This window comes from Chamaea fasciata, unplaced genomic scaffold (assembly GCF_029207755.1).
Source record: "Chamaea fasciata isolate MVZ Bird 193981 ecotype frontalis unplaced genomic scaffold, bChaFas1.0.hap1 SCAF_3, whole genome shotgun sequence".
Lineage (NCBI taxonomy): Eukaryota > Metazoa > Chordata > Aves > Passeriformes > Sylviidae > Chamaea > Chamaea fasciata.
This window is the reverse complement of record NW_027094088.1, coordinates 78,539,404-78,567,335: the sequence shown is the minus strand read 5'-3', so window position 1 is coordinate 78,567,335 and position 27,932 is coordinate 78,539,404. Positions and strand designations below refer to the sequence as shown.

Below are 27,932 nucleotides of genomic sequence, written 5' to 3'. Positions count from 1 at the left end.
CTCAGAGCTATTCTTGTCATTGTTGGACTGTGTGTTTAAAATCTATTTATTCTTTGTACTTCATGCTGTGCCAAACAGAAGGAAGAAAAATGGCAGTTCTAGGTGCTCAGAATAAATACAGCTGACAGAAAGTCAGTCATTTCACTTTGGAGTATTATAATATCATAGACATGATTCAGTCTTTTTTATTTTGCTGGCTTCTGTGTATTAATGTTTAATTAATGGCTTTAAAGAAGACAGATTCTGAAACTCCAAGCAAAAAAAGAAATTCCTCCTCTAGACACTGGCAGTCTCCTCCAGTTGTTGTCATATTCAAAGACATGGAAAGTTTCACCACAAAAGTTCTTCAAGACTTCATAGTTATCAGCAGGTAATGTGACTTGAACTTCAGTTCTTCCACTCCTTTACCCGTTTTCCATTTGCAGCTGTTTTCAAATGTAACAGTGAGGCCAGTGAAGCACTGGAATCAAATGTTGGTGCTGCTTCTTTGCAGCAGTGATTGAACAAAAAACTGCTTGCTAGGTTTTAGGGGTAAATTATGCTAAAGCTAAACTTGAGACTGTGAACCAGAGTGCCTAAGGGCCAGGTTGAGATATGGGGTGGCTGATTTAATACTTCACATAGTAGGATTTACTGGTACTAGTTGTTACAGAATTTGTGAATGTGGAACTAAATTTTTAAGAATGTCTAGATCTTTTTTAATTGTTTGCAGAGTGTATTTTTGTGTGACTATTGATGTAATGCTGCTGCTTAAGGCCACTAGCTTACTAACAGGGGTGTATATAAAACTTCCCCAGCTGGGCAGAATCTGTAATCAGCAGCTGACTTCTTCAGGTGCTCCTGTACTTCTGTTCTTCTTTAGCCTCTCTTCCTTAATGTAATCTCAGGCATGTTAACCTAAAACTCCTGCTGCTCTCCCAAAAGAGCATCTTGCACTTAAGTCCTCAACTAACATTGGGGACTCTATTTGGAGCTGATAGAATTGGGGCTGCAGTGTATGCCCCTGATGTTACCTCTGAACGAGGCCATGGCAATTCACTTGCTGTGCCACCAGCAAGAAATTGTACAGCTTGTGGTGTTGTCTTCATCTCAGTCTTACACATGTTTAATAATAAAGGTGAAGTGGGTAAATGTGAGAGGTTTCTCTGATTTGTTAATCACAAGTTCTGATGTTTGTCTTCAGCGATTTCTTTTGAGGAGTTAGAGAAATTAGGTACTTGTGGGGTAATGATTAAAATCCAAAGTCAGAAAGTTGCTGTGGCAAAAACAAAGGAAAGGAATAAATTTTAGCCTACAAGGTATTTAAGATAGCATATTTTGTACCTCCATGAAACTAGTAAAAATGGAAAATAATGGTGACATGATACTGAAAGCACTGTATTTTGTATAAATTTTATGCTGTCCTCAAGGAATACACATTCAGTCCTGATTTTCAGTTCTAAAACAAATACTAAAAAATTATCTGAAGAAGAAGATTATTCTGGAGAAGTTGGAATTTTTTAATTGTGATTGGAACACACTTAAAGATGTTTCATATTTATTTTGAATTTATTAAACGGTGTAAATCTTCTAAATTTTCTTGGCTGTTACCTATTTAATATATATTCTTATTTTTTCTCTGTGTCTTTAAAATATCCTATTATAAGACTCAGTTCTCTGAATATAACTTTTTGGGAAGGTAGGATCAGCACAAGACTAACTGACATGCTTTTTGTGCGACTTTCTGAAATCTGAATCCCAGGATGGAATTTCGTTTTCTCATCTATTTCAGGGCTTTAAATAGCATCCTTACTTTTTAATTTTATTCCACACCAATTCCTCCTTTGGTTTACTGGCAGCAAATCTTTTAATTTACCCCTTTCTGCATTTAAACTCAGTGCAGTAGTAGGAATGTAATGCATTTGTTACACAAGCTTCTATAATGTAACTATTACTTTTTTTCCCCTTCCCCCATTATCCAGTCACCATATACATGAATTACCTCTCGTGCTGATTTTTGGAATTGCTACATCACCAATGATTATCCACAGACTACTTCCTCACTCAGTTTCCTCTCTGCTCTGCATAGAGCTTTTCCAGTCCCTTTCCTGTAAGGAGCACCTGTCTACTATAATCGACAAGGTAATTCCCTTTCTCAATAGAAATGAATGTGTGTATGTGTGTTGAAGCACAGTTTACATGTGTGGCCTTTAAAGGGAGGTTTGTTTGAAGGTTTTGGATGGAACTCTGTTCCTGAGAGCAGTGGATTTTAGGTGTTTCTGCTTGCAGCTGCAGAGTAGTGCAGTACTGAGAGTGTCCTTCTCATACTGACACACACACACACCTGCTTCCATCTTTCATTTGCATTGCCTTGTGCAATTCACACTTTGACATTCACTCTTCTTCGTTAAAGTTGAGCTGTGATTTCAGTTTTACTTTGTTCCAGAAAAAGATAAGCTTTGAAACTTAGCTAAAATTCTGAAAAATAATGTTCAGCCTGAGTTTTGCCACCTGAGTTATCCATATGTTCAAGCCATATAAATGTTGTGCCTGTGGATTCTTGGTAGACCACAGGATTTCCAAAAATCCCTGTTACACATGCTGAAAGTAGTTGGTATCATTGTTTATTGCAGCAGTTTCTGTTCTATTTGCAATTTTACAAAAATAGCATTAAGCAAAATTAACTTAAAATGTATTAGTGAAGGATACTTATGAAAATGTGGTAAAATAATAAACTGAAAATCAGTCTTTGCATGGATGTTTTAGTAGAAATACTGTTTTCAGAAGCTGGCAGAGTGTATTTAGTATCTCGTTTAGTTGAATGCTAACACATACTAAGAGTTGTATCAAGTTGTATATGTAAGTTTTACTGATTTGAATTCAGCAGAAAATTTCTGCTGTGGCTACCTTTTCTTTTTGTCTCCCTTTTAGCTGCTTCTGACATCCCGGTTTCCCTTTAAACTGGGAGAAAAAGTTCTGCAGGTTCTTATCAACATATTCCTGTACCATGATTTTTCTGTCCAGAATTTTATCAAAGGATTTCAGGTAGGCAGTGGTAACAAGAATTCAAATTATGGTTGTGAAAACAAAGGATAGTTACTAGGCACTGAAAGATTTCTTAGGTCCTAGTATTAATAAATTGCATGAAAAAATATCCTTTGGAAACAATTTGGTCTGTGGACAGATGGGTATTTTAAAATGTTTACTGGTAAGGGTTTAAAAGCAAACTTGTAGGACCTGTATGAAGAAGCAAATAAAAGCTTACTCTGCCACAAACCCCACGATATTTTAAGGTTACATTTAAAAAGGTGACCTAGCTTAGTGGGCAGAAAGAGCTGCATTTTACTATAGATGTATTTGTAGCTTCCTAACACCCCTGGCAGAACTCCCCAGTTCTGATCATCTGTACTGGCTCCTTGGGCTCTGGTTTGTCTTGGTGTGAGTAGGCTACAGCAGTGTCTCTTCCCCACTTGAACTCCTCTGGCACAATTTCTGGATGCACACTTCTTGCCTTTTCAGGGAAGTAGGAGCTGCAGGGTCATTTACTTGGTGCCTCAGAGGAGGTAATACTTGTGCTCCAAGCAGTTGTGTAGCAGTGTGGGAGGTAAATTTACCCTCTCTCAGGAGACAAACTGGAAGAGCTCAGGGGTTTTCCAAAAAAAGAGTCTCTACAGAGGATGATAGTTACGTTTTTATTGTCTTTTATAGTTCTTCATATCTAGATGTATTTTTGTCTGGGTCTCCTTGTAGCTTTTGTGGATTGCAGACGGGTTCTCTGAAGAATTTGTAGCGCCCGTCATCTGTTTTAATGCCAGGTTGTGAAATGGTTTCTTTTGTGCCTAGTTCCACGTGTGAACCTGCTAGTAAAATATGCCCTTTTAGTGTCATATACATTTAAAGCTTCTCTAATTTTTTAATATATAAGACTCAGTGATTGTCCATAGCCAGGAGAAGAATCCTGGCCATAGTACCTCTTCCTGAAGACAGATCTTTGTGGGCTTTCATAGGTTTCAGCTCCTCTTATTTGAAAGAGTGATCAAAATTTAGTACTTCTCCATTGGCCTGACATGCAAATACAAGTCTTAGACCTGACAGTGTATGACTGTGTCCTTGTGTGTTAAAAGTATTCAAGGATGAGGCAATTTCAGATCAGATTTTCAAAGTGATAAATACAAGAGATCACCATCATTGGTGATGATGTCATTACATCATATATATCATATGATGATGTCATTATATCTAGGTGTGATGTTACATAAGTAGGGGGAAAAGCTGAGGTACTGGAAATGAATAGCACATATAGCAAAGAAGGTAATTCTGTGACTGTGTACAACTGTATAATCAATGTCCTGTGGTGACTTACAAAATATTTATGAACTGTAATTAATTTTTTTAAAAGGAGTACCATTACTACCATTGGAGTATATGCAGTGTAGTAGTAAGAAAGGATTAAAAGGTAGATATAACAGGAAGATTGAATTTTATTAACATCCCTAGTTCTTGGTTTGTTTTTCAGCTCTGTATTGTGGAGCACTTCTATTCCCAGCCTCTCAGTGTACTGTGTTGCCACCTGGTAGATCTTAAGGATAGAGCTCATTCTTTATCACATGCTCAGTGTGAAAACATTCGGAGACTGCCCTCTTTTAGAAGGTAAAGGTGGAAATACATTTTTTGGAAAATTGTGGATTGAGTCGGCTTTAAAAAAGATTAAAAGTATTTGTAAATGTAGTTTGTGAACACGGTGACTCATCTGTGCACGTTTCTATAGCAAAGGTAAATTGATCAAACAGAGGACATTTCTAAATAACTTCAGGAAGCCTTAATGTTCTAGTCTAGATAGTACAGCTTCTGTGATGTGTAATCACTTGAATTCACTTTTTTTCTTCTCAGTCTTAATATAGAAACAAGTTATTCTGACAAATAACCATAAATCACTTTTGAACTTGTTAAGCTGATTCGAAGCATAATCTCTAGGTTTTTGGAGTGGCCTTTCAACTTGTTGGATTTGACTGTGTTTTTTGAATCTTTCCAAAGAAAGATACATATTTCTTATAGCAGCATAAGCATTTTAAATGTTTTTAACCCTAGAATCTTCCTTTGCATTATAATTTTATGTTGGTGTTTTTTTCTTGCCATAAGGTATGTGGAAAAGCAAGAGTCGGGGAAACAGATTGAACTACTGACAAATGACAGCTTCTTAAAGGTAAAATTTAAAGCATGTCTTTGGAGAACAGAAATAACTTGCTCAATATATCACTTTGTGGAACATAATAAAATACAAAACCAAGATGTATAGTTCTGTGTGACATCTTTCATACAGAATATACTGTGCTTCGTGACCAGTAATGAGGAATTAGGATTGGCAGGTCAAAATTCCAAATCTCTAGGGTTTCCAGGTCAGCCTTTATATGAAGCTGCACAACTGTCTTACATCATTTTTTAGCTATGTCTAGAAATATAATTGCTTAAAAAGAAGGACACAAGGTTTGTTTATGGCTAGGTCTTTTCATGCTTACTCAGACTGACTTTCTTAGAAGGTCAGTTAGGTGTTTGAAGAACGTGTAAGTAATCTTGGGGGTTGTTTCATAAGCTCTTAATCCTTCTGATTGAACTCAGTAGGGCAGAGTCTGTGTCCCAAGGCACACATTCACACTGGACCTCATACAGGATTAAAACTAATTTGTTACATGTTTATCTGAAGCTTTGCCAACTGATTGAAGTCAGACTACTATTGTTGTGAGCCCTTTAGGAATTCAGCAAAAATCTGTTGGTTATTTTCACCATCTGAACCATTCCCAGTAGAAGCATTGCTGAAGGTAAAGGGTTTCTCCTGACTTTTCATTTCAAGTATTTCTAACCTGCTCACCAGATGGTACTTGCCTGGTGTGTTAAGGCTTTTTCAGGTGTGAAGAACAATGGTAATGCCTGGAGGGGAGGTTAGGAGCAGGCAACATTGCAAGTACAGTTACAGCATTCAAGATGAGATATGATTTTACATCATTTTATGATCCATTATCTTCACTGGCAAAAATAACTTAAGCTGCTACTGTTCCCTTGCTCTTTATTCACACCTGCTTTGAAAGTTGAATACTCGTCAGCTTAAACTTTCTATGTTTTTAATGTTTAATACATGAAATGTATTTATATGCTTACATGTTTAATAATACATCCCTTATTTCACAAGCCTCACCTTTTAGCTTTGGGAATGAAGCTGGAATTCTCATGCTTAGGTGCATGTGATGCATCTCACAGATATTAATGGAAGACACTTGTTCTAATCTCCACAGTAGAAGTGGGACCATTACTGCCCTGCCAAGCTGGCAGAGTATTCTGCCTGGGAAAGAAAGGTCCTACTGCTGCATTAATGAGGTGCTGTTTATTCTGATGTCCTGCTAATCTACAGTGTCATGCCCAGCTTTGGAAACACTTTCAAAGTCACTATAGTAATCTTTCACATGAGCTTGGTGTTTCAGCACCAGGTCACTTTAGTCTTCCAGATTAGCCCCTAAGCCTGCAATGCACTTTATCAGCTTCATTTATATTCTGTGTTGTTACCACTTTTTTAATGACTGTGGGAAGAGTTTCACCTATTTAAAGTAATCAGGTCTAAAAGCAATTTTACATCGTAATTATTAACAAATCTGTCAAAAAGGTTTCATGGCAAATTTAATTTGAAACTATGTAAATGTGGCATTCTCTGTTCTGGAAATAATATTGCATAGTCTTCTAATGATATTTTTAAACTCTTCCAAAGTGGATTATGCCTTTGCACTTCGTTATTTGGCAAAATACATTGCTATTTACTTGCATTAACTATGTGTGGCTTGAGCTAGGACCAAGATGAGGGAAATATAGATATGCTAATGCTTGGGATTTGGGGAAATAAGGTTAATGAAGCAGCATTAGAGAGAACTTGTTTTCTTTTCTTAGCTTATTTTGTGGAAGAGATAATTTTTTTCTGAATGATCCTACTTAAAATTAAAATACTGACTTGTGAATGTCTACCCTAAGGTTTTAGAAGTTGCCTTAACAGTTATGGCAGTGGCTCCTAAATTTCCACATATAAAAAGTCTATGGGGTGAAAGATTGTTAATGTTTTTAATAATTTAAAACTTCTTTTAACATCAGAAAGCTTTCTGTAGCACTTTGTTACTTTCAGTCTTTGCAGTCTTCATACCTTTTCTTTCCATACATCTATACTTCCTTATATTGCCTGTAGACAAGGTTTTGCTTTTCTCTTTGATACCCTTTGTTTCAGTTTAACTCTAGAAAACTTCAGTGACTTATTTTTTTTTCTCTTTCCATTTGGAATAGTTTGCTCAGAGTTAGGCAAAAGGGTAATAAAATATGTAGAGCATCCTGTGGTTTTTCCTCTTTATTTTTGACTGAAGACAGAGAAGATCTTTTGATTCACAGACTTAAATGTAATGACCACAAAGACTAAATGACTTCAGTACAGTTAACAAAGTTTTTGAGTATGGCTTTCCAGAAGTGTTAATATATGCTTCTGTGGCAGGCCAGTGATAATGTGGAGCCATCCAGAAAATTCAGTAACACTAGTCAATAATTTCTTTTTCTTAAATGTGATTTTTTTTTTTTTTTTATTTCTGCAGTTGTCAACAGATCAATAAGCAAAAGTCAAATTAAAAACACATAGGAGCAGCAACTGAATCTTTCTTTTTTTTTTTCTGTGAACTGGTCTTTTTATGTACCTATAACTAATAAAAACAACAGCCACCCGCAATATAAGAGATAAAATTTTAAATGCATTTGTAGTGTAAAAATGCAAGTTTTTGAGTAAAAGTAGCTACGTAACTTCTCACTGCCTGCTAAAGAAACAGTGTATACTCTTATTGCTGTGAGAAGACATTTCAAGTCTAAAGGCCTAAATATAGCTGAAAATGGTTGAATAATAATGCTAGTCAATAGCAAATCTCTGCTGAGCTGGAGGAAGAAAGTAAAGGTAACAATATGCAGTGGGAATACAGTGAACTGTTGAAATACAGCTCATTTGCTTAGTGGTCTCAATTTAAGATTGGTGATTTAAAACCATAGCACACTACAATATTAAAACTTCAGAATCATTTTAAGTGCTTTATGGAAGTTTTAAATGGATGTCAGAATTACTTTTTAAATTATTCTGTCATTGTAGGAAGAAACAGGGAAGTTGCTGGAGGACTTGCACGTTTACCATGAAAATTACGTTTCAATTCTGAGATGTCTTCATGTTTTCACATCTTCTCTTCCAAAGTATCCTCTGGGCAAGCAGGTGATGTACTGTTTTATGTGAGTCTTGTTGGGTTTTTGTTGTGATGGTGGTGGTTTTGGTTTTGGGGTTTTTTTGCCTCAAAATACGGCATCTAAATAAACATTTACTCTTTATTAACTGATGTGCTGCTGGTTTGCCCCCTGCTTCTTAAAATGGAGAGAGATGCTTTCTTGCTGTGGGCAGAGGGTGAGAGTATGTGGTTTCTTTACTAGGATGGATGTAAAGTCATCCTTGTCAGCCAACAGGAAAGAGTTTCCAGGAGGAGACAGGTGCACAGATAAGCAAAAGAATCCACACATTGAGTTTACTGCATCTGAGATTATCTGTATGCATTGCAGACAATGTACACTCTTCTACCACCTATTAGTTCACTAGTCAAATTCAGATGAAGAGACTGAGTTTTTAGCAAACTTCTGTACAGAAAAAAGCAATAGTAGGAGGAACAGTGATAATTTTGCTCTTAATAGTCCTATTGCTCTGATGTAATTTAATCCATCTTCTCATGCTAAGCAATTTCTTGCAGTAGAAGAGCAAATTTTATATTCTGTGCATGTGCGCTTGTCTCTCAGTTCTCAATGTACTCCATACTGTTACTAGAATCTGTCACTGACAACAAAAGCAGCATGAACTGTCCCACTGTTTGAGAATAAAAGGATGCTGGGGCATTTATTTGGAGTTCTTTCTGTTCACTGCAGTTATCTTCACCTGAGTGTTAGTTGTTTGGAACCTGGTGCAGAGCAACAGTCTCCAGCAGAAGCTTAGTTCTGGAAGATGTTAAGTTCTCTCATTCCTTTTGCAATCAATTCTGCGTCTTTGGAAAACAGGCTCTAAAGGACTTGCATATTGCTTTGAACAGCTTGTTGTAAGATTTCCACATTACTTTGTAAAACACTTTATCCTTTCTTCACCTTCTGCATAACAGATCAGGGAGTTGCACTGTGCTTGTTTGGAAAACCAAGTGTGGGAGACAGAGGAGTATGAGTCATCTCTTCAACTAGCAAGGTGATTTTTTTTTTTTCCCCATTTTGTTTTAATACCGCTGTACACATGGAAAATATCCGTCATCGGTTATTCTGGAGCTTAAAGCTGAGGATATTACCTGTTCACAGCTAGTTTTAGGGTTGTTTGCAAGGGTAATTGGTTGCTGTTTTCTACTTTGGTTTTCTATTGATTCTGTGAGATTCAGCCAGGTTCTAATATCTCAAATGCCCTGAGTAATTTTGCTGAAACCACTGAGATTACTTTGTGTGAATGAGAATGAGTTGGGTTTTGAACTTTAAATATGATTGTGGTAGATATTATCAATCAAATTATTAGTCTTAGTTGTCTTAGATTTCAATCTCTTGTGAAAATTAGAGTCTATTCCAAATTAATAGTAGCTGAGGCTTTTCTTTTTTATTTTACTTCTTTCCTTCTCTTCCTAATTTGCCTTCACAGTTTTTACAGGGACTGAGTTTTTTTTTTTTTTTGTGATACTGTGAGCGTAGGACTTTCAGGAGAACCTGTACTTGTGTTGTCTGTCAGTGTTTAAAATGCTAAAGTCATCAAAGCCATTTTTCTTGATAGAAAACCTTTCAATTGCAGCGTTGCAGCTACAGACTTCTAAATGTGTTTTAAACAGACATATGGCAGTGTCTGTCTCCTGATAGTTGCACTCATTGAAACCATCCCTCGGCTTTGTTGCACAAGGAGCCAGTGCGACCCCATAACCATAACTGCCTCTTCCAGACCCCCTGAGCTGCTCAGGTTTGATGTGTCTGGCAGTAAAACTGCGCAGAAAAACCCTATCAGTGGTGGAAGGAGGGTGGCTTTCTGGACTGATACACACATAAGAAAACACACTCTTCAAACTGTACCTGTGCCATACTGAGTGGTTCTTGCACATAGCCACTTTTCTGTCTTTTTTACCCTCTCAAAATCCCTTTTAAAATCCCTTTGAAAGGATTACATGCTTGAGTTGTCATTTCTGCAGTCTTTCCTTTGTGTTCCTTCTCTGACTCTCCTGAATCTCGACAGCACTCAATCACCTCTCCGCTCTTGCCCACAAATGTATCATTCTGCTTTCCTCTACTGTCTGTCTATAATCTCTTAATAACTGTTGGCCATTTTCCCCTCTCCTTTTTCTTCTCCTGTGTTTAATTTGCTTTCATCCTCTCTGAATTCATCTGTCTCTTCTCCTGTCTCAAAGTTGATGCTGCCATCAGATTCTGGCTTGCTCCCCTTTTATTCTTATCTGTTCATCTCCCTCCTGTTGTTCTTCTGGTCCTGGCTCCCACTGTGGGAGCCTCTGAAAGAAATACAGTGATCATGGTCGCTGCTTTCATAGACAATGATTCTATGAGGTTTTTTTTAATCCAGAAATTTTGTCATTTTCCTAACAAAACTTGTCTGACACAATTTCTTCAAGTACTTGGAATTCTAGCTGTGATTATCATTTCTTAAGCTTTTAACTTCTGTTTGCCTTTTTACAAATAATTCCCTGTCTCTGCTTTTTCTGTATAGAATCTTGCTGTTATCTTTTAGACAAAAATGATAAAATGTGGTCTTTCCCCTTCTACTCACAATCTTTTTTTTCCTCCTTTTGCTCAGTTTTAAAAGTTACTCACTGTTCCTGAATATCTCTGCCTTCCTAGGAGTCACATCACCTGTTGATATCCTTATGTTCACCCTTCCCCATGCCTTATCCCTTTTCAGTGTTTTTCTGGAATCCATCTTTCTTTTTTTTTCTTTTAGAAAGTTAAAAATAGAGAAGCTTTAGATCAGCTTATCTCTCATTTTTCTAACAAAGTATCTCTCTTGCCTTTCATGAATTATGTCTGAATGTAAAGTTTTAAGTTGCTGAAGTGTGTTTCTTTTGTGATTGGCTTCTCTACTTCAGCCTTTCCCTGGACAGGCTTTTATCCCTTCTGCTAGAAGTGCTCTTCTCAAAGATGGTGTTTCAGGTAATCAAACTTGAGCAGTCTAGACAGGAGTTGCTCTACTTGAGTTTTCCAGAGTCTAAAATATACCATGGGGCAACAGAGAGAATGTGGGAGCTTTAGTTCATTTTGCATTGATTCATCAGAAGAGAGACATCAGGAAGATTGGGGAATGTCTCACTTGATTGGTTATGTGGAGGTAATTGGCTGGAACATCTCATCAAAAACTTTTGGGTGGCAAAACTTCAAGGACTGTCTGCCCTATTGTCTTCTGTCTAGATATTGTACTCTGGTTTTTGTCTGCTACTTATGGATGGCTTTTCATCACATGCTGCTTATCACAGTCCTGCCCTTCTGTGACCAGTCATTTTGGTGCTGACCAAGCTGGTATCACTCTTCAGGTGGTTCTCCACTTCAGCACTCAGAAGGAGTTTCTGTGGACTTCTTTGTAGCTTCCTTTCTTCTCTTTCATAATTTGTCTGAATAATCAGAGATTTATTTACTGCCTTTTGGTAATCTGCGATCTTCCTTCCTGCTTTAATCCTGACTACTCACCAAATTAAAATCTTAAACCCCACTGATACCTGGCATACCTTGCAGTAGTCTCAAACCTAAAAGGTTGCAAAGGCTCCTTTACTGTTTTCTCATATGTGATAACTGTCTTCTTGCCTTTTCTTTGGGACCTGTAATCCCATTTTTGTTGTAAATAAGTTTTTCTAGAACTTGAAGTTTCCTTTTGAATAATACTATGGAAATAAATCTGTTCTTTCCCTTTCACAGATCTCCAGATCTGCTTATCTTCTCTCCATATTGGGTGTTTAACTGCAGTGTTTTGTCTGGCCTGGAACAAGGCTATCTTGTTTACCCATTGTATTATACAAGACAGTTTCAAAATGTTTTGTGTGGTCGAGGTCACCCTTTCTGTTGTTAACTCCTGATGCTTTTCTGTACAAAACAAGTGCATCTGAAGGCAATACCTGACTTGCAAAAATCTGTAACCCTGAAGCAGATAAACTGAAGTTTTAAATTTTATCCTTTATAAGCATTTGGTATCAATTGCCATTTAGAAACTAGAGCTCAAATTGCAATTATCACCTGGATACCCACAGAGCTTCCCCAGCCTCTTCAGAATTCTTCCTTAAATTTCTTAGTCAGTTCTTAGGTAGCTGATATGGAAACCCGCTGCTTGACACACTGACCACCATCACTGCTTTGATGTCTTTTAAATTAAGATTTTGAGATTGGGCAGAACTCGGTGACATTTGGGAAAGGCCCTAATAACTAAATAGTAAGTAAATGCTGAGCTGGAGGTTGATGGAGGAGATGATCTAAAGAGATCCCTTCCAACTTGAATAGTTCTGGGATTCTAGTGATGGTTAGATTTACAGCAATTAAATACAGGAAAAAGCATAGACATTTTATTTGATAGTCATTCTGAGTCACAAAGATTATTTTGTGGATGTGTTTACATAGGGTTTTTTTTTTTTACCATTTCATTTACTGTTTTTGGGAATGAATTCTGAACCCCTACCTTGATTGGGGTTTGGGTGTTGGGGTTTTTTTAATTTTGTTTTGGTGTCTGACTCACAGTTTCAAAAATTGCAACTCCTGTGTTCACCAAGTGTTTTTAGATAATCAGGAAAACTGCTGTTCTGTAGGAAAACGTGAAGGACATCATCACCAAACCTAACTGGTTTGTTTCTTTCTGTTAATGACAACAGGGAAAATATTTGTCTTTGCTACAAGCTTGAATGCTTGAAATCCCGGAGATCTTTTCTTTGAAAAGGAGTTTTTCAAGTCTTTTTTTTTTAACTTTTTCACCTAAGAACATTGAAAACTGTTTCATCATTCTGCATTTCAACTTCAGCCAACAATTGTGTCTTGTAGGATGTTGAATAAGACTGATTTGGTAAGCATGCTCCAGCAATGTGTGGAAATTTTGATGTCATCCTCTGGAAAGGAGTTTGAAAAGACAGTAGAAAAGTTGAAGGAGTTTTTGACCCAGTTTCAGAATCTAGAAGGTGGGTGCGTACCATCATGTATTCCATTACAAATTATATTAATGCTGTTTTGTAATCTGACCAATGAGTAATCTGACATTTTCCTGAGATGGCCTGACATCGTACTAAACCATCATATTTGCAGGAATTTTTTTTAATACATGCACAAATTTAGGAAATGTTTATATTCTCTACTGGTATGTGGTTCGTGGTTTTTATAATACAGAAGAGTGATTTAGGATAAGAAATTGGACAGATCAGCAAACATTATCCCTTAGATCTCTCATACATGTATTTTGAGCATTTTAGCAGATGTTGGAGTTGTTAAAAACGAACTGTTTTTAAAGATATAATAGCAGCAGACTTCCTTGTGAGGTGGTATTTAACCTAAATGTATGTCAGGTTCCTTCCCACTGCACGTTCCAGAGCCAAGACCCCAAGTGCCAGCTGTCAGTTCTGCTGACAGGCTGTGACTGGTCAAGCCCCTAGATTTGATTGTTCATGGGAGAGGACATACTTCAAAGTTTAGCAAGGCAAATGAGTAGCAGCATTCTGTCTTTTGGAGGCAGATTAACTGAATCTGCTGCATTCTCTCTGAAATAGGAGTATGATGTATTCCAGCGTTCTTCTGGAATAGGAATGTCATTGCTTGCTCTGAATTATGGAGAAGTACTCCCCAAAGGCTGGCTTTTGAAGATTAATTGGTTATCATCTGGTCTGGTTTGTGCGTATTAATTAAGCTCATCATCAGTGTGGTTGCTATACAGCTTTTGGACAAGTAGGCAACAATCCTCAAATGCGGTCAATATTAATTAAAGTAGTCACATTACACTGTAGGGTTAACTGAGGGTTGTCCAAAAGAATCAGCTCTTGTCTGTACCATATATTTTTTTAATAGTTGCAGTAAAAGCAGAGCTGTGGTAGAGAAAATAGGTCATCACTTTGAAAAAGCTGTGTATGTCATTGCTGGTACCAGCACTGAGGGATCTGAACTATAATGGAAAGCTAAAGGTTTGTCTAGTCTGGAAAGAAAGAATTAAAGCAAAAGGCTTTTAAGTAGTTGGATTCTTACCTTAAGGAAATAAATAAAGAACAACAACTCTGGGGATTCAGAACTTACAGAACTATAAAGCAAAAAAGGTAGTATTTATTTTCTCTTAGGATTTGAAGATGGTTTTAAAATAGAGAAGGTCTCCTGAATCCATGAATGATCTTAGTTTGTTTTCAAAGTGGATTTCAGCTCCACAGGAAAAGTGAAAAGGGCAAGTTAAGATATACTGTGCATGAATAGATTGCTGAGTTAGATAACTTCTTACTTTATATTTATGTGATGGTATTGATCTTTAGTGAGGGTTCTCAGACGTCTGCCAAAAATGTGATGTACCCAAATTGCCCACAGAGCTCTTAAAGTGATAGTCCAAAATACTATTTTTTTATAACAACAGCAAAGTCCGTTGTCCTGACTGCCTGATTAACTGAAAAACATAAAATCATGAAGCTTCAGCAAACAAATTTTATCTTCACGTTCAGTCTATTTTGAGCTGAAGGATTTGGAAAATAAAAAATAAAGTGGTGTGCTAGTGGAGAGGAAGTTGTCTGATTTGAAGTCTTCAATACTCAGACAAATGTCCACAGGAACCTGGAAGATACCAAATAATTCTCTGCAGGTCACCAAAAAGCTTTTAAATATCATGATTGTTACTGCTGATAGAGCTTTACCTGTGATGTGTAGGTGGAATCTCCATCTGCCATCTTCTTAGGCAAGAAATCTAGGTTTCTTTTGTTCTGATTATCACTCATCCTAGCACTGATTGTGCTTTGGGAGGTTTTGCTTCATTGTTTTTACCTAAAAATTACTAATAATTGGTGCAATTGATCACCAAACTACATGGAGGTGAAATTTCCAATCACCGAATTTCCATGAAGGTGAAATTTTCTGATAAATTAAGGTGAGAATAAAACTGGACAATGAAGTACCTTAGCACGCTTCTGTTTGCTGCTCTGGTTGCACTTTCTGGGTTAGGTAGGGACAACTCATTTCTTACTCATTATTTTTCTGCACATGAGAAGGAAAAAAAATGCAGCATGTGGCTTTTTGAATATTCTAAAAGCATCAGTAGTACCTAGTCCTAATCTGTCCAATTAACAAATGTTGAGAGTATGACCTAGGATGGCCTAAACAGAATTAAAGTGATGTGCAAGGCTTGTGCTGGGCCTTTGCTCAGGGCTGAATTGTTACTTAATCACTGCTGGCTAAGCTGTACTGCAGACTCCTTTTATAACAATCTTTTACAAGATGCAAGACCCCAAAGCTGCCTGTGATTGGGTCTGTGTGAACAAGGAATTCCTGAGTACTTGGAAGCTTGCTTGCGTTAGGAGGTTTATGTAGGAAAAGTCTACCCCACATACCAAACACTAGTTTTGTTCTAGTAGCAGAAGCTTCCCAAGAACAAGATGGCGTATCGTCACAAAAGGAGCTCCAGAAGAAGACAGACCTTTATCACCTTCAGAAGGTTAGGCCTGACTGGTTCCTTAAATTAATGTTTTTAAATGCTCATGGTTAGTTCTTCCCAGCTTGCTGGAGCGCTGAGTAAAGGGTTGTGTGTGAGTGTCTCATCTTAAAAATGAATGAATAAGTACCAACCATGTATTTCAGGCCTTCCTGACACATGGAAAATTATAGAAAATATCTATCATAAACCAGGATTTAAAAATGCAAATTAGATACTTCCTTTTTATTTGACTTGTAATTTAGACATTCTGCCTAACACATATTTCTTTGAATTTCTCGAACTCCTACGGGTTTGAGAACTGAATACATTGGCCTAAATAAAAATAACTGCATGAAAACATTTCAAACATCATCAGTAAGAACATGCCAGGAAAAATTAATTATACATGTTAACATATAGATTGTGTTCTCCAGAGAGTAACTGCCTCCCATGTAGTCTTATGCACCACTTTTGTTTTAAAGACTTTGTTGGAGTTGAAGGAATCAAGGAAGTCTAAGAAACTGACAAAGTTTGAAATGCTTCGTTTTGAAGTTGTTGACTATATAGACAGACTTGTAAGGTGAGCCTTCCTGTTTTATATTCCTGCATTAGTTTGCACCATAAGTTGCAAAATGAAATTTTACTAACATGTCAAAATTGTGTCTTGGTCCCTGTGGCACACTTTTTTTTTTTCCCCCCTTCCTATTCTTTCTTTGAGGGCTCTAAAAATAATAACTAAAAAAACCAAAACCAAACAAACCACACCTCTTTTCCAGTAGGTCCGTTGAAATAATTAAGATACAAAATGACCAACCTACTCTGGCTACTGAGACAGTGTTGAGGGACGAGTGGGTATAAGTGGCAAAATAAAGTCCAGTCTTCACCCTAATCTTTGCTGATCTGTTCTACTTATGAAACTGTACAGATGTCAAGTGTGATGTCCTGTCCATTTTGGGAACTGTTTTGGTGAGCACGGCGTAGCAGACGCAGTTTTGAAGGCAGCTCTGCAGTGGAAAATGTGAAGGGCTTGTTGTGGTGGGGGAAGAGATGAAGGCATTTGTTAATTGCAGAGGGTGGGGGGAGGCAGAGAAGCTAATAGAGGTATGACTGCCAAGCAAAAAGCTTCACAAAGATGAGGGGAGACTCATGATGAGGCCTTGAGATGGATAAGCAAGACCTGTGGGGTACTTTACTGGGTTAGCACTGTAGCTGCTGCCCTTATTTTTGAATTTGTCAGTGTCCCAGCTGGAGTTCTCTGCTAAATCCATTAGATGTAGCGTTGATAATAACAGACTTCTCTGCTTAGAAGTTCATTTCAGTGCTGTTCATCGTGTTTTTCAGAGATTTTTTTCAGTACTGGATGGGAAACATGCATTTTTGTAGTCTGACTGCAGCAGACTTGGGCTGTTACCCTTAAGCTGAAGCTTGTGTCTCCCCCACTCCCCCCATACTTCATGCTTTTCCAGAAAATACCTTGTTCCTGCAGACAACAGGACCCTGCATGAGATTGTGTACTTCAATGCAGCCACTGTTCTCCGAGGGCACTTGAATGCTGCCCCCAGGACTGCCCTGCACACGGCCTTAAATAACCCACACTGGTACCTGAAGGTAAGAAACGAGTGGCTCTTTGGGTGCTGCAGTAGCTCTGGAAGGCTGTGTGAGGATGGTGTGCCAGGCTGAATTGTGCTGTTTCATGAAGCTTGGCACATATTCAGCTGTTTTGCAGACAGCTAGCAAGTGCTGATAAGCAACTGGGGACTTTGTTCAAAGAGCTGGGAAATCTGTCTGGCACAGGTAATTCTGGAAAGGAGTTCTGTAGGAGGAATCCATTTTTCAGAGCGTGTTCTAACCATGGTATTTTCTTTCTTCTGTAGATGTAGCAGAGAAGTAATTTTGTCCTCCACTACTAGTAGGATGACTGTCCACAGGGAAAAATAAAGTGTCTGTTACTCTTTCCAGAGACTTTCTTAATAGGGCTGGTGCTCAGTCCTCACTTTGTAGATTAGCTGTAAGGTAAAGGCTGTTCAGGTGGAGTCATAACATTAAAATGGCATCAATTTAACAGCGTATTTAAACAAGTCCTTTGTTTTCCTCTGCGATTCTATTTTAATACATGTTGTGCATTGATATCTGATGTTTTCTGAGTCCAAGGAAAGGAATAGTCCTTGATGCTATCAGCCTAACCCTGCCCTTTTCTAGAAGAGAAAAGCAGACTCTTCTCCACTTCTTTCATAAGTCAAACTGAAAGGATCACCAAAAGAAAGAAATAGACTGGGATTTGGAAAAGGAGTGAACATACATTTCTTGTTGTCCTTGATTATAGAAGGTACTTGAAGTAGTTCTTATGCCCTAACATTTTTCTTAAAAAACTGATCATAATTTTGAGAAAAGTATTGGTTGTAGCTGTATCTGAGTAATGCACTACTTGAGTCAAAGCCAAGACTTACCAGGAATCGTTAAGGCTGATAAAGATCAGCCTTTGAAATCTACAACCTGATTTGTATTGGGTTTGTTGGCACTGTCCTCAATCTGAATGAGGGTTATCAGTTTTGCTGGAGTTAGTATAAAAATCATTTACAGAACTTATTTTTGAGAACAGTAGTTAGCAAGTTAACATTAAAGAAACCTAGTACAAACCTCAGTAATTTATATTTTTAGAAAACCTGTAAATATATAGACTAGGACAGCCAAGAAAATCTAGCTACTGATGTCTTTAATAAGTATTCTGTTCTCTTTGATGAGTTGACAAGATTTAAAGCCCTCTGTCATCCTGTACTTTGTACTTGGACATGCTTTAACATATTTCCAATGTTTTCTGAGAAGATTATGAAGTTTTGGCATAGCTTCTAACAGTAGCATTGTTGGCTGAGTACCCTGCTTAGCATTTTAATCCGTGTGAGTCAAATATTTTCTATGACTTCTGCATGGTTTGTGTTTTTCTGCACCATGACCAGAGCAAAGTTCTCCAGAACTGTTCCTTCCAGAAGGCCAGGACAGCAAAGTGCTTCAGTAGAATCCCAGTGAAGGATTAATATGTGGTGCACTGCTTACAGGAGTCCAGTTCAGTTATTTATTTAGCAAAACGTGAACCAAGGGTCATATTTATTGGGTGGGGTGGGTGAAGAGAACCCAAAAAAACTACCCCAAACCCAGCATAATTCTGGTTTCACTGATCCCTCAAAAATTTAACAAGCTGAAACTTGGGGTACCAGCTCCCATATCAGGGAAAGAGGATTTGGTCCTTGGGATAACAGCATTGATTCCAGAGCAAGGTATGGTGTGTCCTCTGTCTGGCCTTGGGGCAGGGTCAGGCAAGAGCAATTCCTCATCAGCTGTGTTCTGGGTTGCTCCCATTCCTGTTCTCTTCTTTTGGGAGCAGCACCTCTGTGCTGTACAGATGGTTTCACAAGTGGCTGCTCGTTGTAGTGCAGCTTCCTGCTTGTCAGCCTTGTGATTTCCGCTAGGGACCACACGTGTGCTGCAGCCTCAAAGCCGAGATTTCCCTGCTGGCAGCTGCAGCTCCCTCCAGCTGCACTGCAGAGGCTTGGCCTAGTTATCGCCAGGGAGGCTGGCATCTCTCAGGTGCTGCTGCAGATCAATCTGTTCCAGGAGTGTGCAGTTGCTCTGGAAGTTGCATCCTCTCTCGGTTGTGATAACTGTCCTGACCTTAAAATTAGAAAATCAATACAAAGGGTCCAGCATTGCCAGGTTGGCACATGGGTGAGTAGTAGAAAACCACAGAGCTGGGTGCTGTAGGAGAGGGGAAAAGAGAATAGTGTTGTCCTTCTGATCCACTAGATCTAGATCAGCCAGAAGTGTAACCTCATATGTGCCAGGCACTAGCACAGGGGTATTTGAAACTATTACGGTACACTCCTGAGTTACAGGAGTGTACCGTAATACTCCTGAGTTCTTGATAAACTAATGTCAGCATTGAAATTTGTGAGGGTTTAGCCACATTTCTCTGAATTTTTCTGGAAACCGACTTGTAATGAACTGAGAGGTAATGACCTCAGGTCTACAGCTTTTATGTTCCTTGTAGAGGAGAGTAAATAAACTTGAAAATTGCTAGGAAATTGTGAAATGTCTCCTAAGTGCCAGAGTCCAAACTGGAGCTGAGTCTCAAAAATTGCAGGAATTGAGATCTGTGGGTAAACTACAGATTCTTGAGCAAAGTTCTATTCTTTGCCTAGCCTTCTTTCCTGTCTTGAAATTTGTCTTTTGATAGCGTCTCTCATTGCTACAGCTTTATAACTTCCCAAAAGTTGCTTGTATATTTTACCAGCACATGAAAGCATTTTAGAACAAACTTCTATAAGCTGAAAGGAATGATCAGTGGTTGTTTTCATGTTAAGACAGCTGACTACTTAGAGAGCATGAAACTGAAATGAAGTGCTGTAAATTTCTGCAGCTGTACAGAGACTTTTGCCTCTGGCTCAAGTGGCTTTTCAACTTCCCAAGTAAATGGTTCAGTGCTGATGACCTTAATCCAAGAGGCTGGAAGGCTGCCCAGCAGAAAAGGGCCTGGGGGTGCTGGTCAGGAGGACTGAACATGAGCCAGCTGTGCCCAGGTGGCCAGGAGGGCCAGTGGCATCCTGGCTTGGATCAGCAATCGTGTGGCCAGCAGGAGCAGGGCAGGGATTGTCCCCCTGTACTGGGCACTGGTGAGGCTGCGTCTTGAGTTCTGTGTCCAGTTCTGGGCCCCTCACTTTAAAAAGGACATTGAGGGGCTGGAGCGTGTCCAGAAAAGGACAACAAAGCTGGTGAAGGGTCCTAAGAGGAGCAACTGAGAGAGCAGAATTTGTTCAGCCTGGAGAAAAGGAGGCTCAGGAGGGACCTTATCACTCTCTGCAGGTGCCTGAAAGGAGGTTGTAGCCAGGTGAGGGTTGGCTTCTCCTCCCAGGGAATCCACAACAGGACAAGAGAAAATGGCCTCAGGTTGCAGCAAAGGAGGTTTAGGTTGGATATTTGGAAAAATTTCTTCCTGGAAAGAAGCAGCACTGGAACAGGCTGCCCAGGGAAGCTGTGGACTCACCATCCCTGGAGAGATTTAAAAGACCTATAGATGTGGCAGTAAAGAACACATTTTAATGGTGGCCTTGGCAGTGCTGGGTAATCATTGGACTCCCGTGATCTTTAAGGGCTTTTCCAACCTTAATGAGTCTATGGATTTCCTGAAATATAGAATACTTTGTGAGAAATTAGGCTTTTGCCTTTACAGATGCTGAGTTTCAAGTCAGAGATAAATGACTATTACATTTTAAAGATAAAATTCTGAGATGAGAGAAGCAATTATTTTTAGTACATATGCCATACTAAGTCTTCCTCTTGCTTTCAGGAGGGCTGGGGGAAAAGGATACTTTCCTATTTTCTACATGGCAAATCATGACTAGTTTCTTCTCCTGACTCCATAAAACTGTTTCTCTCTAATATGTAAATGGAACTAGCAAAAAAATTGCATAAAAGCATAACCAGATAATAACTCATTACAGTAGATACTGCATAAGTGTTAGAGAAGGAACACCAGGAGTGAAGTAGCTGGGGGGGGGGGGTTGTTGGGTTTTTTTAATAGTATGTTTCTTATTTTCCTACTTGTTTTTGGCTTTTTTTTCTTTGTACTATCAACTTGCCATTAAACACGCAAACAATAAACTTTTGCTTAAAATAGCTACTGAATATCTGAATTACCTGAAATAATGCTTTATCTAGCCCTTAGAATTGCTCAAGATTAGACACTGATGAAAGTTACTGCCTTCAATTTTTTTTCATCAGAATCAAGCTTTGAAATGTGATGGAGGAGGCATTTCTAATAAAGCCCCTGACATATGCATAGTGTATAAACTTCATTTGGAATGTGGCAGATTGATTAATCTCGTTGATTGGTTAGAGGTATGTGATGATGCAAACAGTACCTTTACTTGCTTTCAGTATTCTAATTTTTATTCTTGCTGCATGTCTGCTTTTCTTTTGTGCCCCTTTTGACAGCTTAAATCATTACATACCTTGGTCCACAAGAACCCACAGTAACTCAAATAACTCTCTATTGTGAATCATTTATTTTCAGCTCTCTTACTCTGTGATGAAACTCCTTTGCTTCTGCTTCTGTTTTGTGCTCAGCACAGATCAGACTTTGTGCTTAACAAAATTGCCTTTCTTTTTTTGTCTTTAAGTGTTCTGTGACACTTTCATGGAAACAGTCGAGTGGGGCTCTTGGAGAGAATGCTTGTGCCAGGGAAAAGCCCAGGTCCTTTTAGCTTGATGACTTGTCTCATATTGTAGCCAAAAGCAGAGAGAGTATATGAAGAGAACATGATAAAGTCTTCCGAACAATCACATTTTAGTTCTAAGGTTTCCTAAACTTGAGTGGTTCTTCCGTATTTCATAAACCTACCTGGATGTCATTACCAATACATTTTAGCAACCACAGCATCCTCTGCAAGAAACTCTGTAGCTTAACTGCCTGCAGTTTAGAGGATAATCCTTTTACTTTTTCCAAGGGTTTTGTTTGGTGCTGCCTTGCTTGTATATATTCCTACCCAGACTCTTGCTGTCCCTCAGTTTTATAGATTTCTTCGCAGCTAACGTACCCCTATCACATCCCCTGAATATTTAAGCAGTCTCACTTGGAGAATATTTTTTCAGTTCGGTCGTTTTGCTGAGAATGGGTCAGGACCCAGAACCATTTGACATTTAAAATGCAGGCACAGGAGTTCACAGAGTGATGTCTTGCATTCTGTATTGCTGCCATGGTAATATGTAACGTTGCTTGCTCTTTGATTGCTGCTGAACTGACACACTCCTAGAGTTCTCCTTCCAAGATCTTATTCCCCCTGAGTGATAGCCTTCAGCCCAGAGCTCACTATTTTATATGCAGATCTGTCTGTCTATGAACTGGAATAAATCTGTGCTGCTTTTCCCTTTCTAGGCTTTCTCAACTGTGGTGATGGCAGGTGAGGAACAAAATGCAGATGCAGCTTCCTCAGACCAGGTGGATGATATTATCCAGTATCCTTTCTCATTTTTCTCAAGCTTGACATGGAAAAGCTTGCAGGATTTATGAACCAGGGGTTTTAAAATACAGTTTCATGTTCACTGATTAACTTAATTTCAGAAAAATTAATTTAAACAGCCTTAATATACTGAATATGTCCGAGAAATAGATCAGTTGAAATAGTTGGGCTGGGAGTGGTGAGGTAAGACAGCAGCTTTTGTCTGTAGGAGTTGTTTGGGTCTGAAACAGAACCAGAAGTCCATAAAACAAGTTGAAACTGTTTGGTTAAATCATCAGTTGGTATAGCTGCTGGATAGGGGCAGAGCATTACTGGGGAACAGATGTGACCTAGAGAGTAGATGGAGAAATAGAAGCAGTAGTTCATTGCCTTAGAGTTGAGAACTTACTTTGCACAGGACACCCATTCTGCTTCTTACTTTGTCCTGATCCTGAACTGAGGTCTAATTTAATAGATGAGCATTAGAACCAAAACTCATGGCTACAGCAGCAGTGCTGCCACAGAGAAGAAATGAATAGTTGTACAAAAATAGGCAGAACTAAAGGAAGGATAATTATATGCTCTAATACTATACCTGGCTTTCCTGGCCTTTCCTTTTGTACAAACTCCACTGTTAATTGTCACTCACAATAAACTAAATTTGTTTGCTCAGGAGTATAAACCTGTATTATCAGGCAGGCAGCAACAAAGGCAGAGTGAATAAAAAGTATGGAGAAGGTGGTGCCATGAAACCTCAGAAAAATTTCTATAATTATCCATTTTTTTGCCAAGGAACGTGAAAGTATAAATTCTTCCGAGACACTACAAAATTGGTGTGTTTGTAGGCTTTAAGCTTCTCTTAGCAGTGGGAAAAGGAACTCTTTTTTTGCTGTCACATCATAGGCATGTGGCAGAAGTACTGATCAGATTGAAGATTTGTGCTATTCGTGCTTCTGTAGGCAGCTCGTGCTCTGCCCTTATTTCCAGCAATTTTGTTGTGCAACACATTGTATAATCTGTGCTCACCATGGCTTAGAAATCTTGTCCTCCTAGAAGAGAACAGTGTCTTTGTCACTGTGTCATCAGAAGTGTACTCGGTTTCTCTCCTTCACTGACGTGTCCAGCGCTCGTTTTATTCGCGCCGTTTCTGAACTGGAGCTCCTGGGCTTCATAAAGCCCAGCAGGCAGAAGACTGACCACGTGGCCAGGCTGACCTGGGGAGGCTGTTAACCTGCCCCCAAGGTGCCAATAAACCTTCCCAACAGAGCAAGGGATGTGTTCCCACTACACCACTCCTCACTAACTTTGCATCCTGAGTTAAAGTCAGTGGTGCCTGAATGTTGTGAGATACATTCTGAGTGCCTGGGCAGGCTTGAATGGAGATTTTTTAATGCTCATCTTTCCCTGTATAATGTTCTGCTCTGTTAATGCGCATGTTCCAAATACTTCATTGTTGTGCTAGTTTCAATCTTCTTTGATGTGTGATATTTAAACAGCCCACTGATACAACTCAAGCTAGCAAGCCAAAAGGACAACTCTGGCTGTGTAAGCCACAGAAGTGATGAAGCAGTATTATTAACGTCCTTATAAGCTGATAGGATTTGAGTTATTATTATAAAATGCCTCCTAGATCCTTGAACTAGATTTCAAAATAAATAAATAAGTATGCTAAAGGAGATGATGAACTTCTACGTTCACCCTCTGCTGTGTGTTCTTCCAAACTGGTCCTAATGCCATAAAAACTCCTTGAGAAAGAAGGGATGAGAATAATTGTGAAAATACAAAGTTTTGCTTTTTGGTAAGAGCAAAAGTGAACTGTTAATAATTTCCTTTTTCTAGTGAAGTTGATGGGTGCTAGCTGACACCTGCTGTTCGAGCAACTTGTGTCAGCACAGACTGAGACCATGGCACTTCTGCACTCAGGTGGAAGGCAGGAAACTCCCCACCCACTCTTTGCCGAGGGTTTGTGCTGCATGCAGGCAAAGGCAAGAGCTGTATGAAGGGCAGTGTAGGCTGAGCGTGTACCAGCAGTGATGATCAGTCTTCAAAAAGCCTTCTCAGACCAACCTTGTCCCTTGACTCTGTTTAAGGAGCAAATGTGTTTATGCCGGTGTCTGTGCCCTGTTCTTCAACCATGGGAAAAGCCTTAGGAACAAAGGGGGAAAGCTGCATTGCCCTCCAGAGGAGCGCAGCTGCCGTGCTTTAATAAGCCCTTCAGGGGGCTCTGGCAGGTGTGTTGCAGCTTTGTAAGGGCAGGGACTTCAGGGCAGCCTGACCACCCAGAAAGGGCTGCATTAACAGAGGTGTTCAGACTTTGTCTCTCCCAGACAACGGCAATGAGCAGCAATTACTTTATTGTAAAAGACTACCTCCAATGAACTTCCAGACATCTTCAGTTAACTGACAAGAGATTAGAGGCTTCATTTTCCTTCTGAGGCACTGAAGTGCTCCCTTGTTTAGATGCTCCTACTTGACTGCACTGGCACTTTTGCCTGGAGCTCTGAGGACAGAATCCCTTCCATAAACCAAACTGGGGAGGGGAAGTCCTATTACAAGAACCAGTACCTTACCCAGGTCTTTCCCCAGGAATGGATGTAAGAGATGTCAGGCTCGTTTTAAGTACCCTCAGAGAGGGTAGGAGTTGTGTACTTTCCAGTTGTGAGAATTGCAGAGTCACAGCAATGCATCCTGCTCTAAGTGAGGCTCTTGTTCCAAAGGCTGCCAGCCAGTTCAGGAGGGGGAGGAGGAGGAGCTTATCAGACTCTACTGCCAGAACATAAAACTTGGGAAACTGACAAAAACCTCAAGAGCATGAATTTTTAGGATCGCAGAAACACTTGCAAAGTTCCAAGATAAAGACTCCCGTTCTTCCCTGGCGAGCAGGCTCAGGGACCTGTTCAGTAGCGTATACAGACAGCTTTCCAGCAGCAGAGAGGAAAGCAAGGCATTTTGGCAGAGGGGAAAGCTGAACATCCCCCCCCCCCCCCCATCCTGAACCTCGCCCCATTTATCTCGTAAGCACACTTGACAAATGGAAGGGAGCAGCACCAAATGTCTCTGTGATGTGCAGGAGGACAGGGAGTCAAGTGCTTTGCTCTGTAGCTGTTCCCTGCCACCCCCCTCCACTAACCTCACCCCAGGTGACTTCCACACCTCCGGAGAGTAAAACATTCAGAAATAAAGAGAAACCAGCCTCAACAGTGTGTGGCCTTTAATCCCCAAATGTGCAGGCAACATGACATTAAAACAGTAAAATTAATCATTAATGGCTGTTTCTTCCCTTTAACTAACAAATTTGTATGGTTAAAGTCACATTTGCTGTGCTACATATGGGTTCTCAGATCAAATTTTGGTTCTGTCCTTGGCGCTTCCTTTTCTTCAGCAAGGAGGGTAAGAAGGTTGAACAGTTAAAAATACAAACTAAACTGGTCATAAATTTAATTTAGTTCACCTCTCTTTCTTCAGAAGCTGGACTTAGCAATCAGTCCTACCTTCCTGGAAACAGCTTAACATCACTGAACCTGGAACCAACATCAGTAACAGCTGAGACACCCTCACATGCCTTAGCTCAAACAGATTTCAACTGAAAAACAAAAAATTAGTTTCTACAACTGTCTGCATAGTAGTAACATGTTTTGCAGATATTCCAGAAAATCTTCATTGTCTGCAATGTTCACTTAAAACAGGAAAAAAACCCAAAGTCCTAATGTCTGTAGTAGTCATGAAACTCCAGTGTAAAGCCTCACCTCTGAACTATCATATTCTTAGGTAGCCACATCTTTCAACAGAACTACTGCCAAAAATCAGACCTGAATGCAAGTAAATGCTCATTAAAATAATTTTCCAACCCTTTTTCTCTACTGTTACAGATGCGGTTCTTTGACACCTCTTTATACTACTGCACTACTGGTTTCAAACACATACTTTGTAATTTTTCTTTTATCTTGAAGCCTACAACAGGAATAATCTATAAGAACAGCCCGGGTGCCTGTAAAAGTCATTTCATCAGAGAATGACTTCTAATACTAAAGTCACAAGCACTGGTTAACAAGACCATAAACTCTTAATACTTTATCAGCCTCCATTTTTTCTCCCCACTGTGGAATCAAGGAGCTTAAATCCTTCCCAGTTCCCAACTCGGGAATGCAGAAAGCTTTCACACACAGTTCTTACGCAGAATCTGTGACTGGTCATGCTGTTCAAGAATACACAGGCAAATCTCAAACATCAGCACACAAGACTGCTTGAATCTCCTTCCTTTGCAACCTTGAAAAATGCTGAATCATCTTATGGTTATAGGCTCTCACGACTAGACACAAAAATCAACACACAGAATGTACGCGCTGCTTTTCAAGTAAACAGTAACTGAGATCTGCTAGGAAAGAAATTAACACATCACTACTTAAAAAACAGGTTAACCAAGATCTTTGGTTTCACTCTGTTAAGTTCCAATTAACTGTTCTCAGCTTGCTTGGCTTTTGGGTAGGACTGCAGTTACGTAGAAATAGCAAAAATATTCTACACGTGGCCACCACAAAGTGTAGTGCCAAGAACTGTGTAGTTATTGAACTGTACCTGTTTCTCCTTGACTCAAAAGCCTTTGAAAAGGCTCTGCAAAGCAGGTTTGTTTTCAAGCACCAGCTGGCTCCTCACTACCCCAATTTCCCTAATATTTTCAACAGCCATCAAGCTGCCAGCCATTTTCTCCATACTGGAGAGTTACGTCTCCTGTTGGAACAAGCCTTTCATGTGTGATTCATAACACCAGATACTGGCACTGAGATTAGGAAAAGGAGCCAGTTTGAAGTCCAAGACAGAACAAGCAGCAGGTTAAAAAATGAAAAACTTCAAAGAATGCAACCTCGTTTCCAAAACGGGCACAAATTAAGCATACCACAGCTGTGATACATCAGCACCCATGGTGCCATGCTTTTCATCTGCCACAAGACTGCTTATTATGCATCAATTTGGAGCAGTGCAGGAGTGGCTGGGTGTTAGCATGACATCACTTTTTATTTATAAATCTTAATATCCCAAAGAAAAAGATAAGAACACAGGAAATACAAGAGATGTATGAGGATGTCAGATTTTGCATGGTGGTCCACCTAGAAGCACTGCTTTTCCTAGCCTGAGCAACTTAATAAGGTAAAAAGTGAGGAGCAGTAAGGAGAGAGACTGAGGACTTCAAGGCAGACAGGAGAAACTACAGAGCCCTTAACAGTTTTATTTTCAGTGACAGAAGACCTGAGAGGGGAGTCTAGCAGAGATTTCTCATTTCTGGGATT

At 39.3% G+C, this 27,932-nt stretch overlaps 1 protein-coding gene across 3 annotated transcripts in view; it reads left to right on the top strand.

Annotated features, from left to right (window-relative positions):
- The window catches only part of ORC3 (origin recognition complex subunit 3), a 37,901-nt gene extending 11,055 nt beyond the window's left edge, over positions 1 to 26,846 (top strand). Inside the window, exons 7-20 of one of the 3 annotated variants that reach the window (XM_066179576.1) lie at positions 234 to 370; positions 1,962 to 2,121; positions 2,911 to 3,024; positions 4,496 to 4,629; positions 5,119 to 5,182; positions 8,132 to 8,248; positions 9,171 to 9,250; positions 13,054 to 13,187; positions 15,597 to 15,679; positions 16,141 to 16,238; positions 17,125 to 17,266; positions 21,431 to 21,547; positions 22,584 to 22,663; positions 23,772 to 26,845. In XM_066179576.1, the coding sequence (XP_066035673.1) occupies positions 234 to 370; positions 1,962 to 2,121; positions 2,911 to 3,024; positions 4,496 to 4,629; positions 5,119 to 5,182; positions 8,132 to 8,248; positions 9,171 to 9,250; positions 13,054 to 13,187; positions 15,597 to 15,679; positions 16,141 to 16,238; positions 17,125 to 17,266; positions 21,431 to 21,547; positions 22,584 to 22,663; positions 23,772 to 23,877 (1,566 nt within the window). In that variant the 3' untranslated portion in view covers positions 23,878 to 26,845. Of the gene's footprint in view, positions 1 to 233; positions 371 to 1,961; positions 2,122 to 2,910; positions 3,025 to 4,495; positions 4,630 to 5,118; positions 5,183 to 8,131; positions 8,249 to 9,170; positions 9,251 to 13,053; positions 13,188 to 15,596; positions 15,680 to 16,140; positions 16,239 to 17,124; positions 17,267 to 21,430; positions 21,548 to 22,583; positions 22,664 to 23,771 lie in introns of all 3 variants that reach the window. The other 2 variants (XM_066179577.1, XM_066179578.1) reach the window with 2 other exon arrangements.
- Positions 26,847 to 27,932: the final 1,086 nt, after the last annotated feature.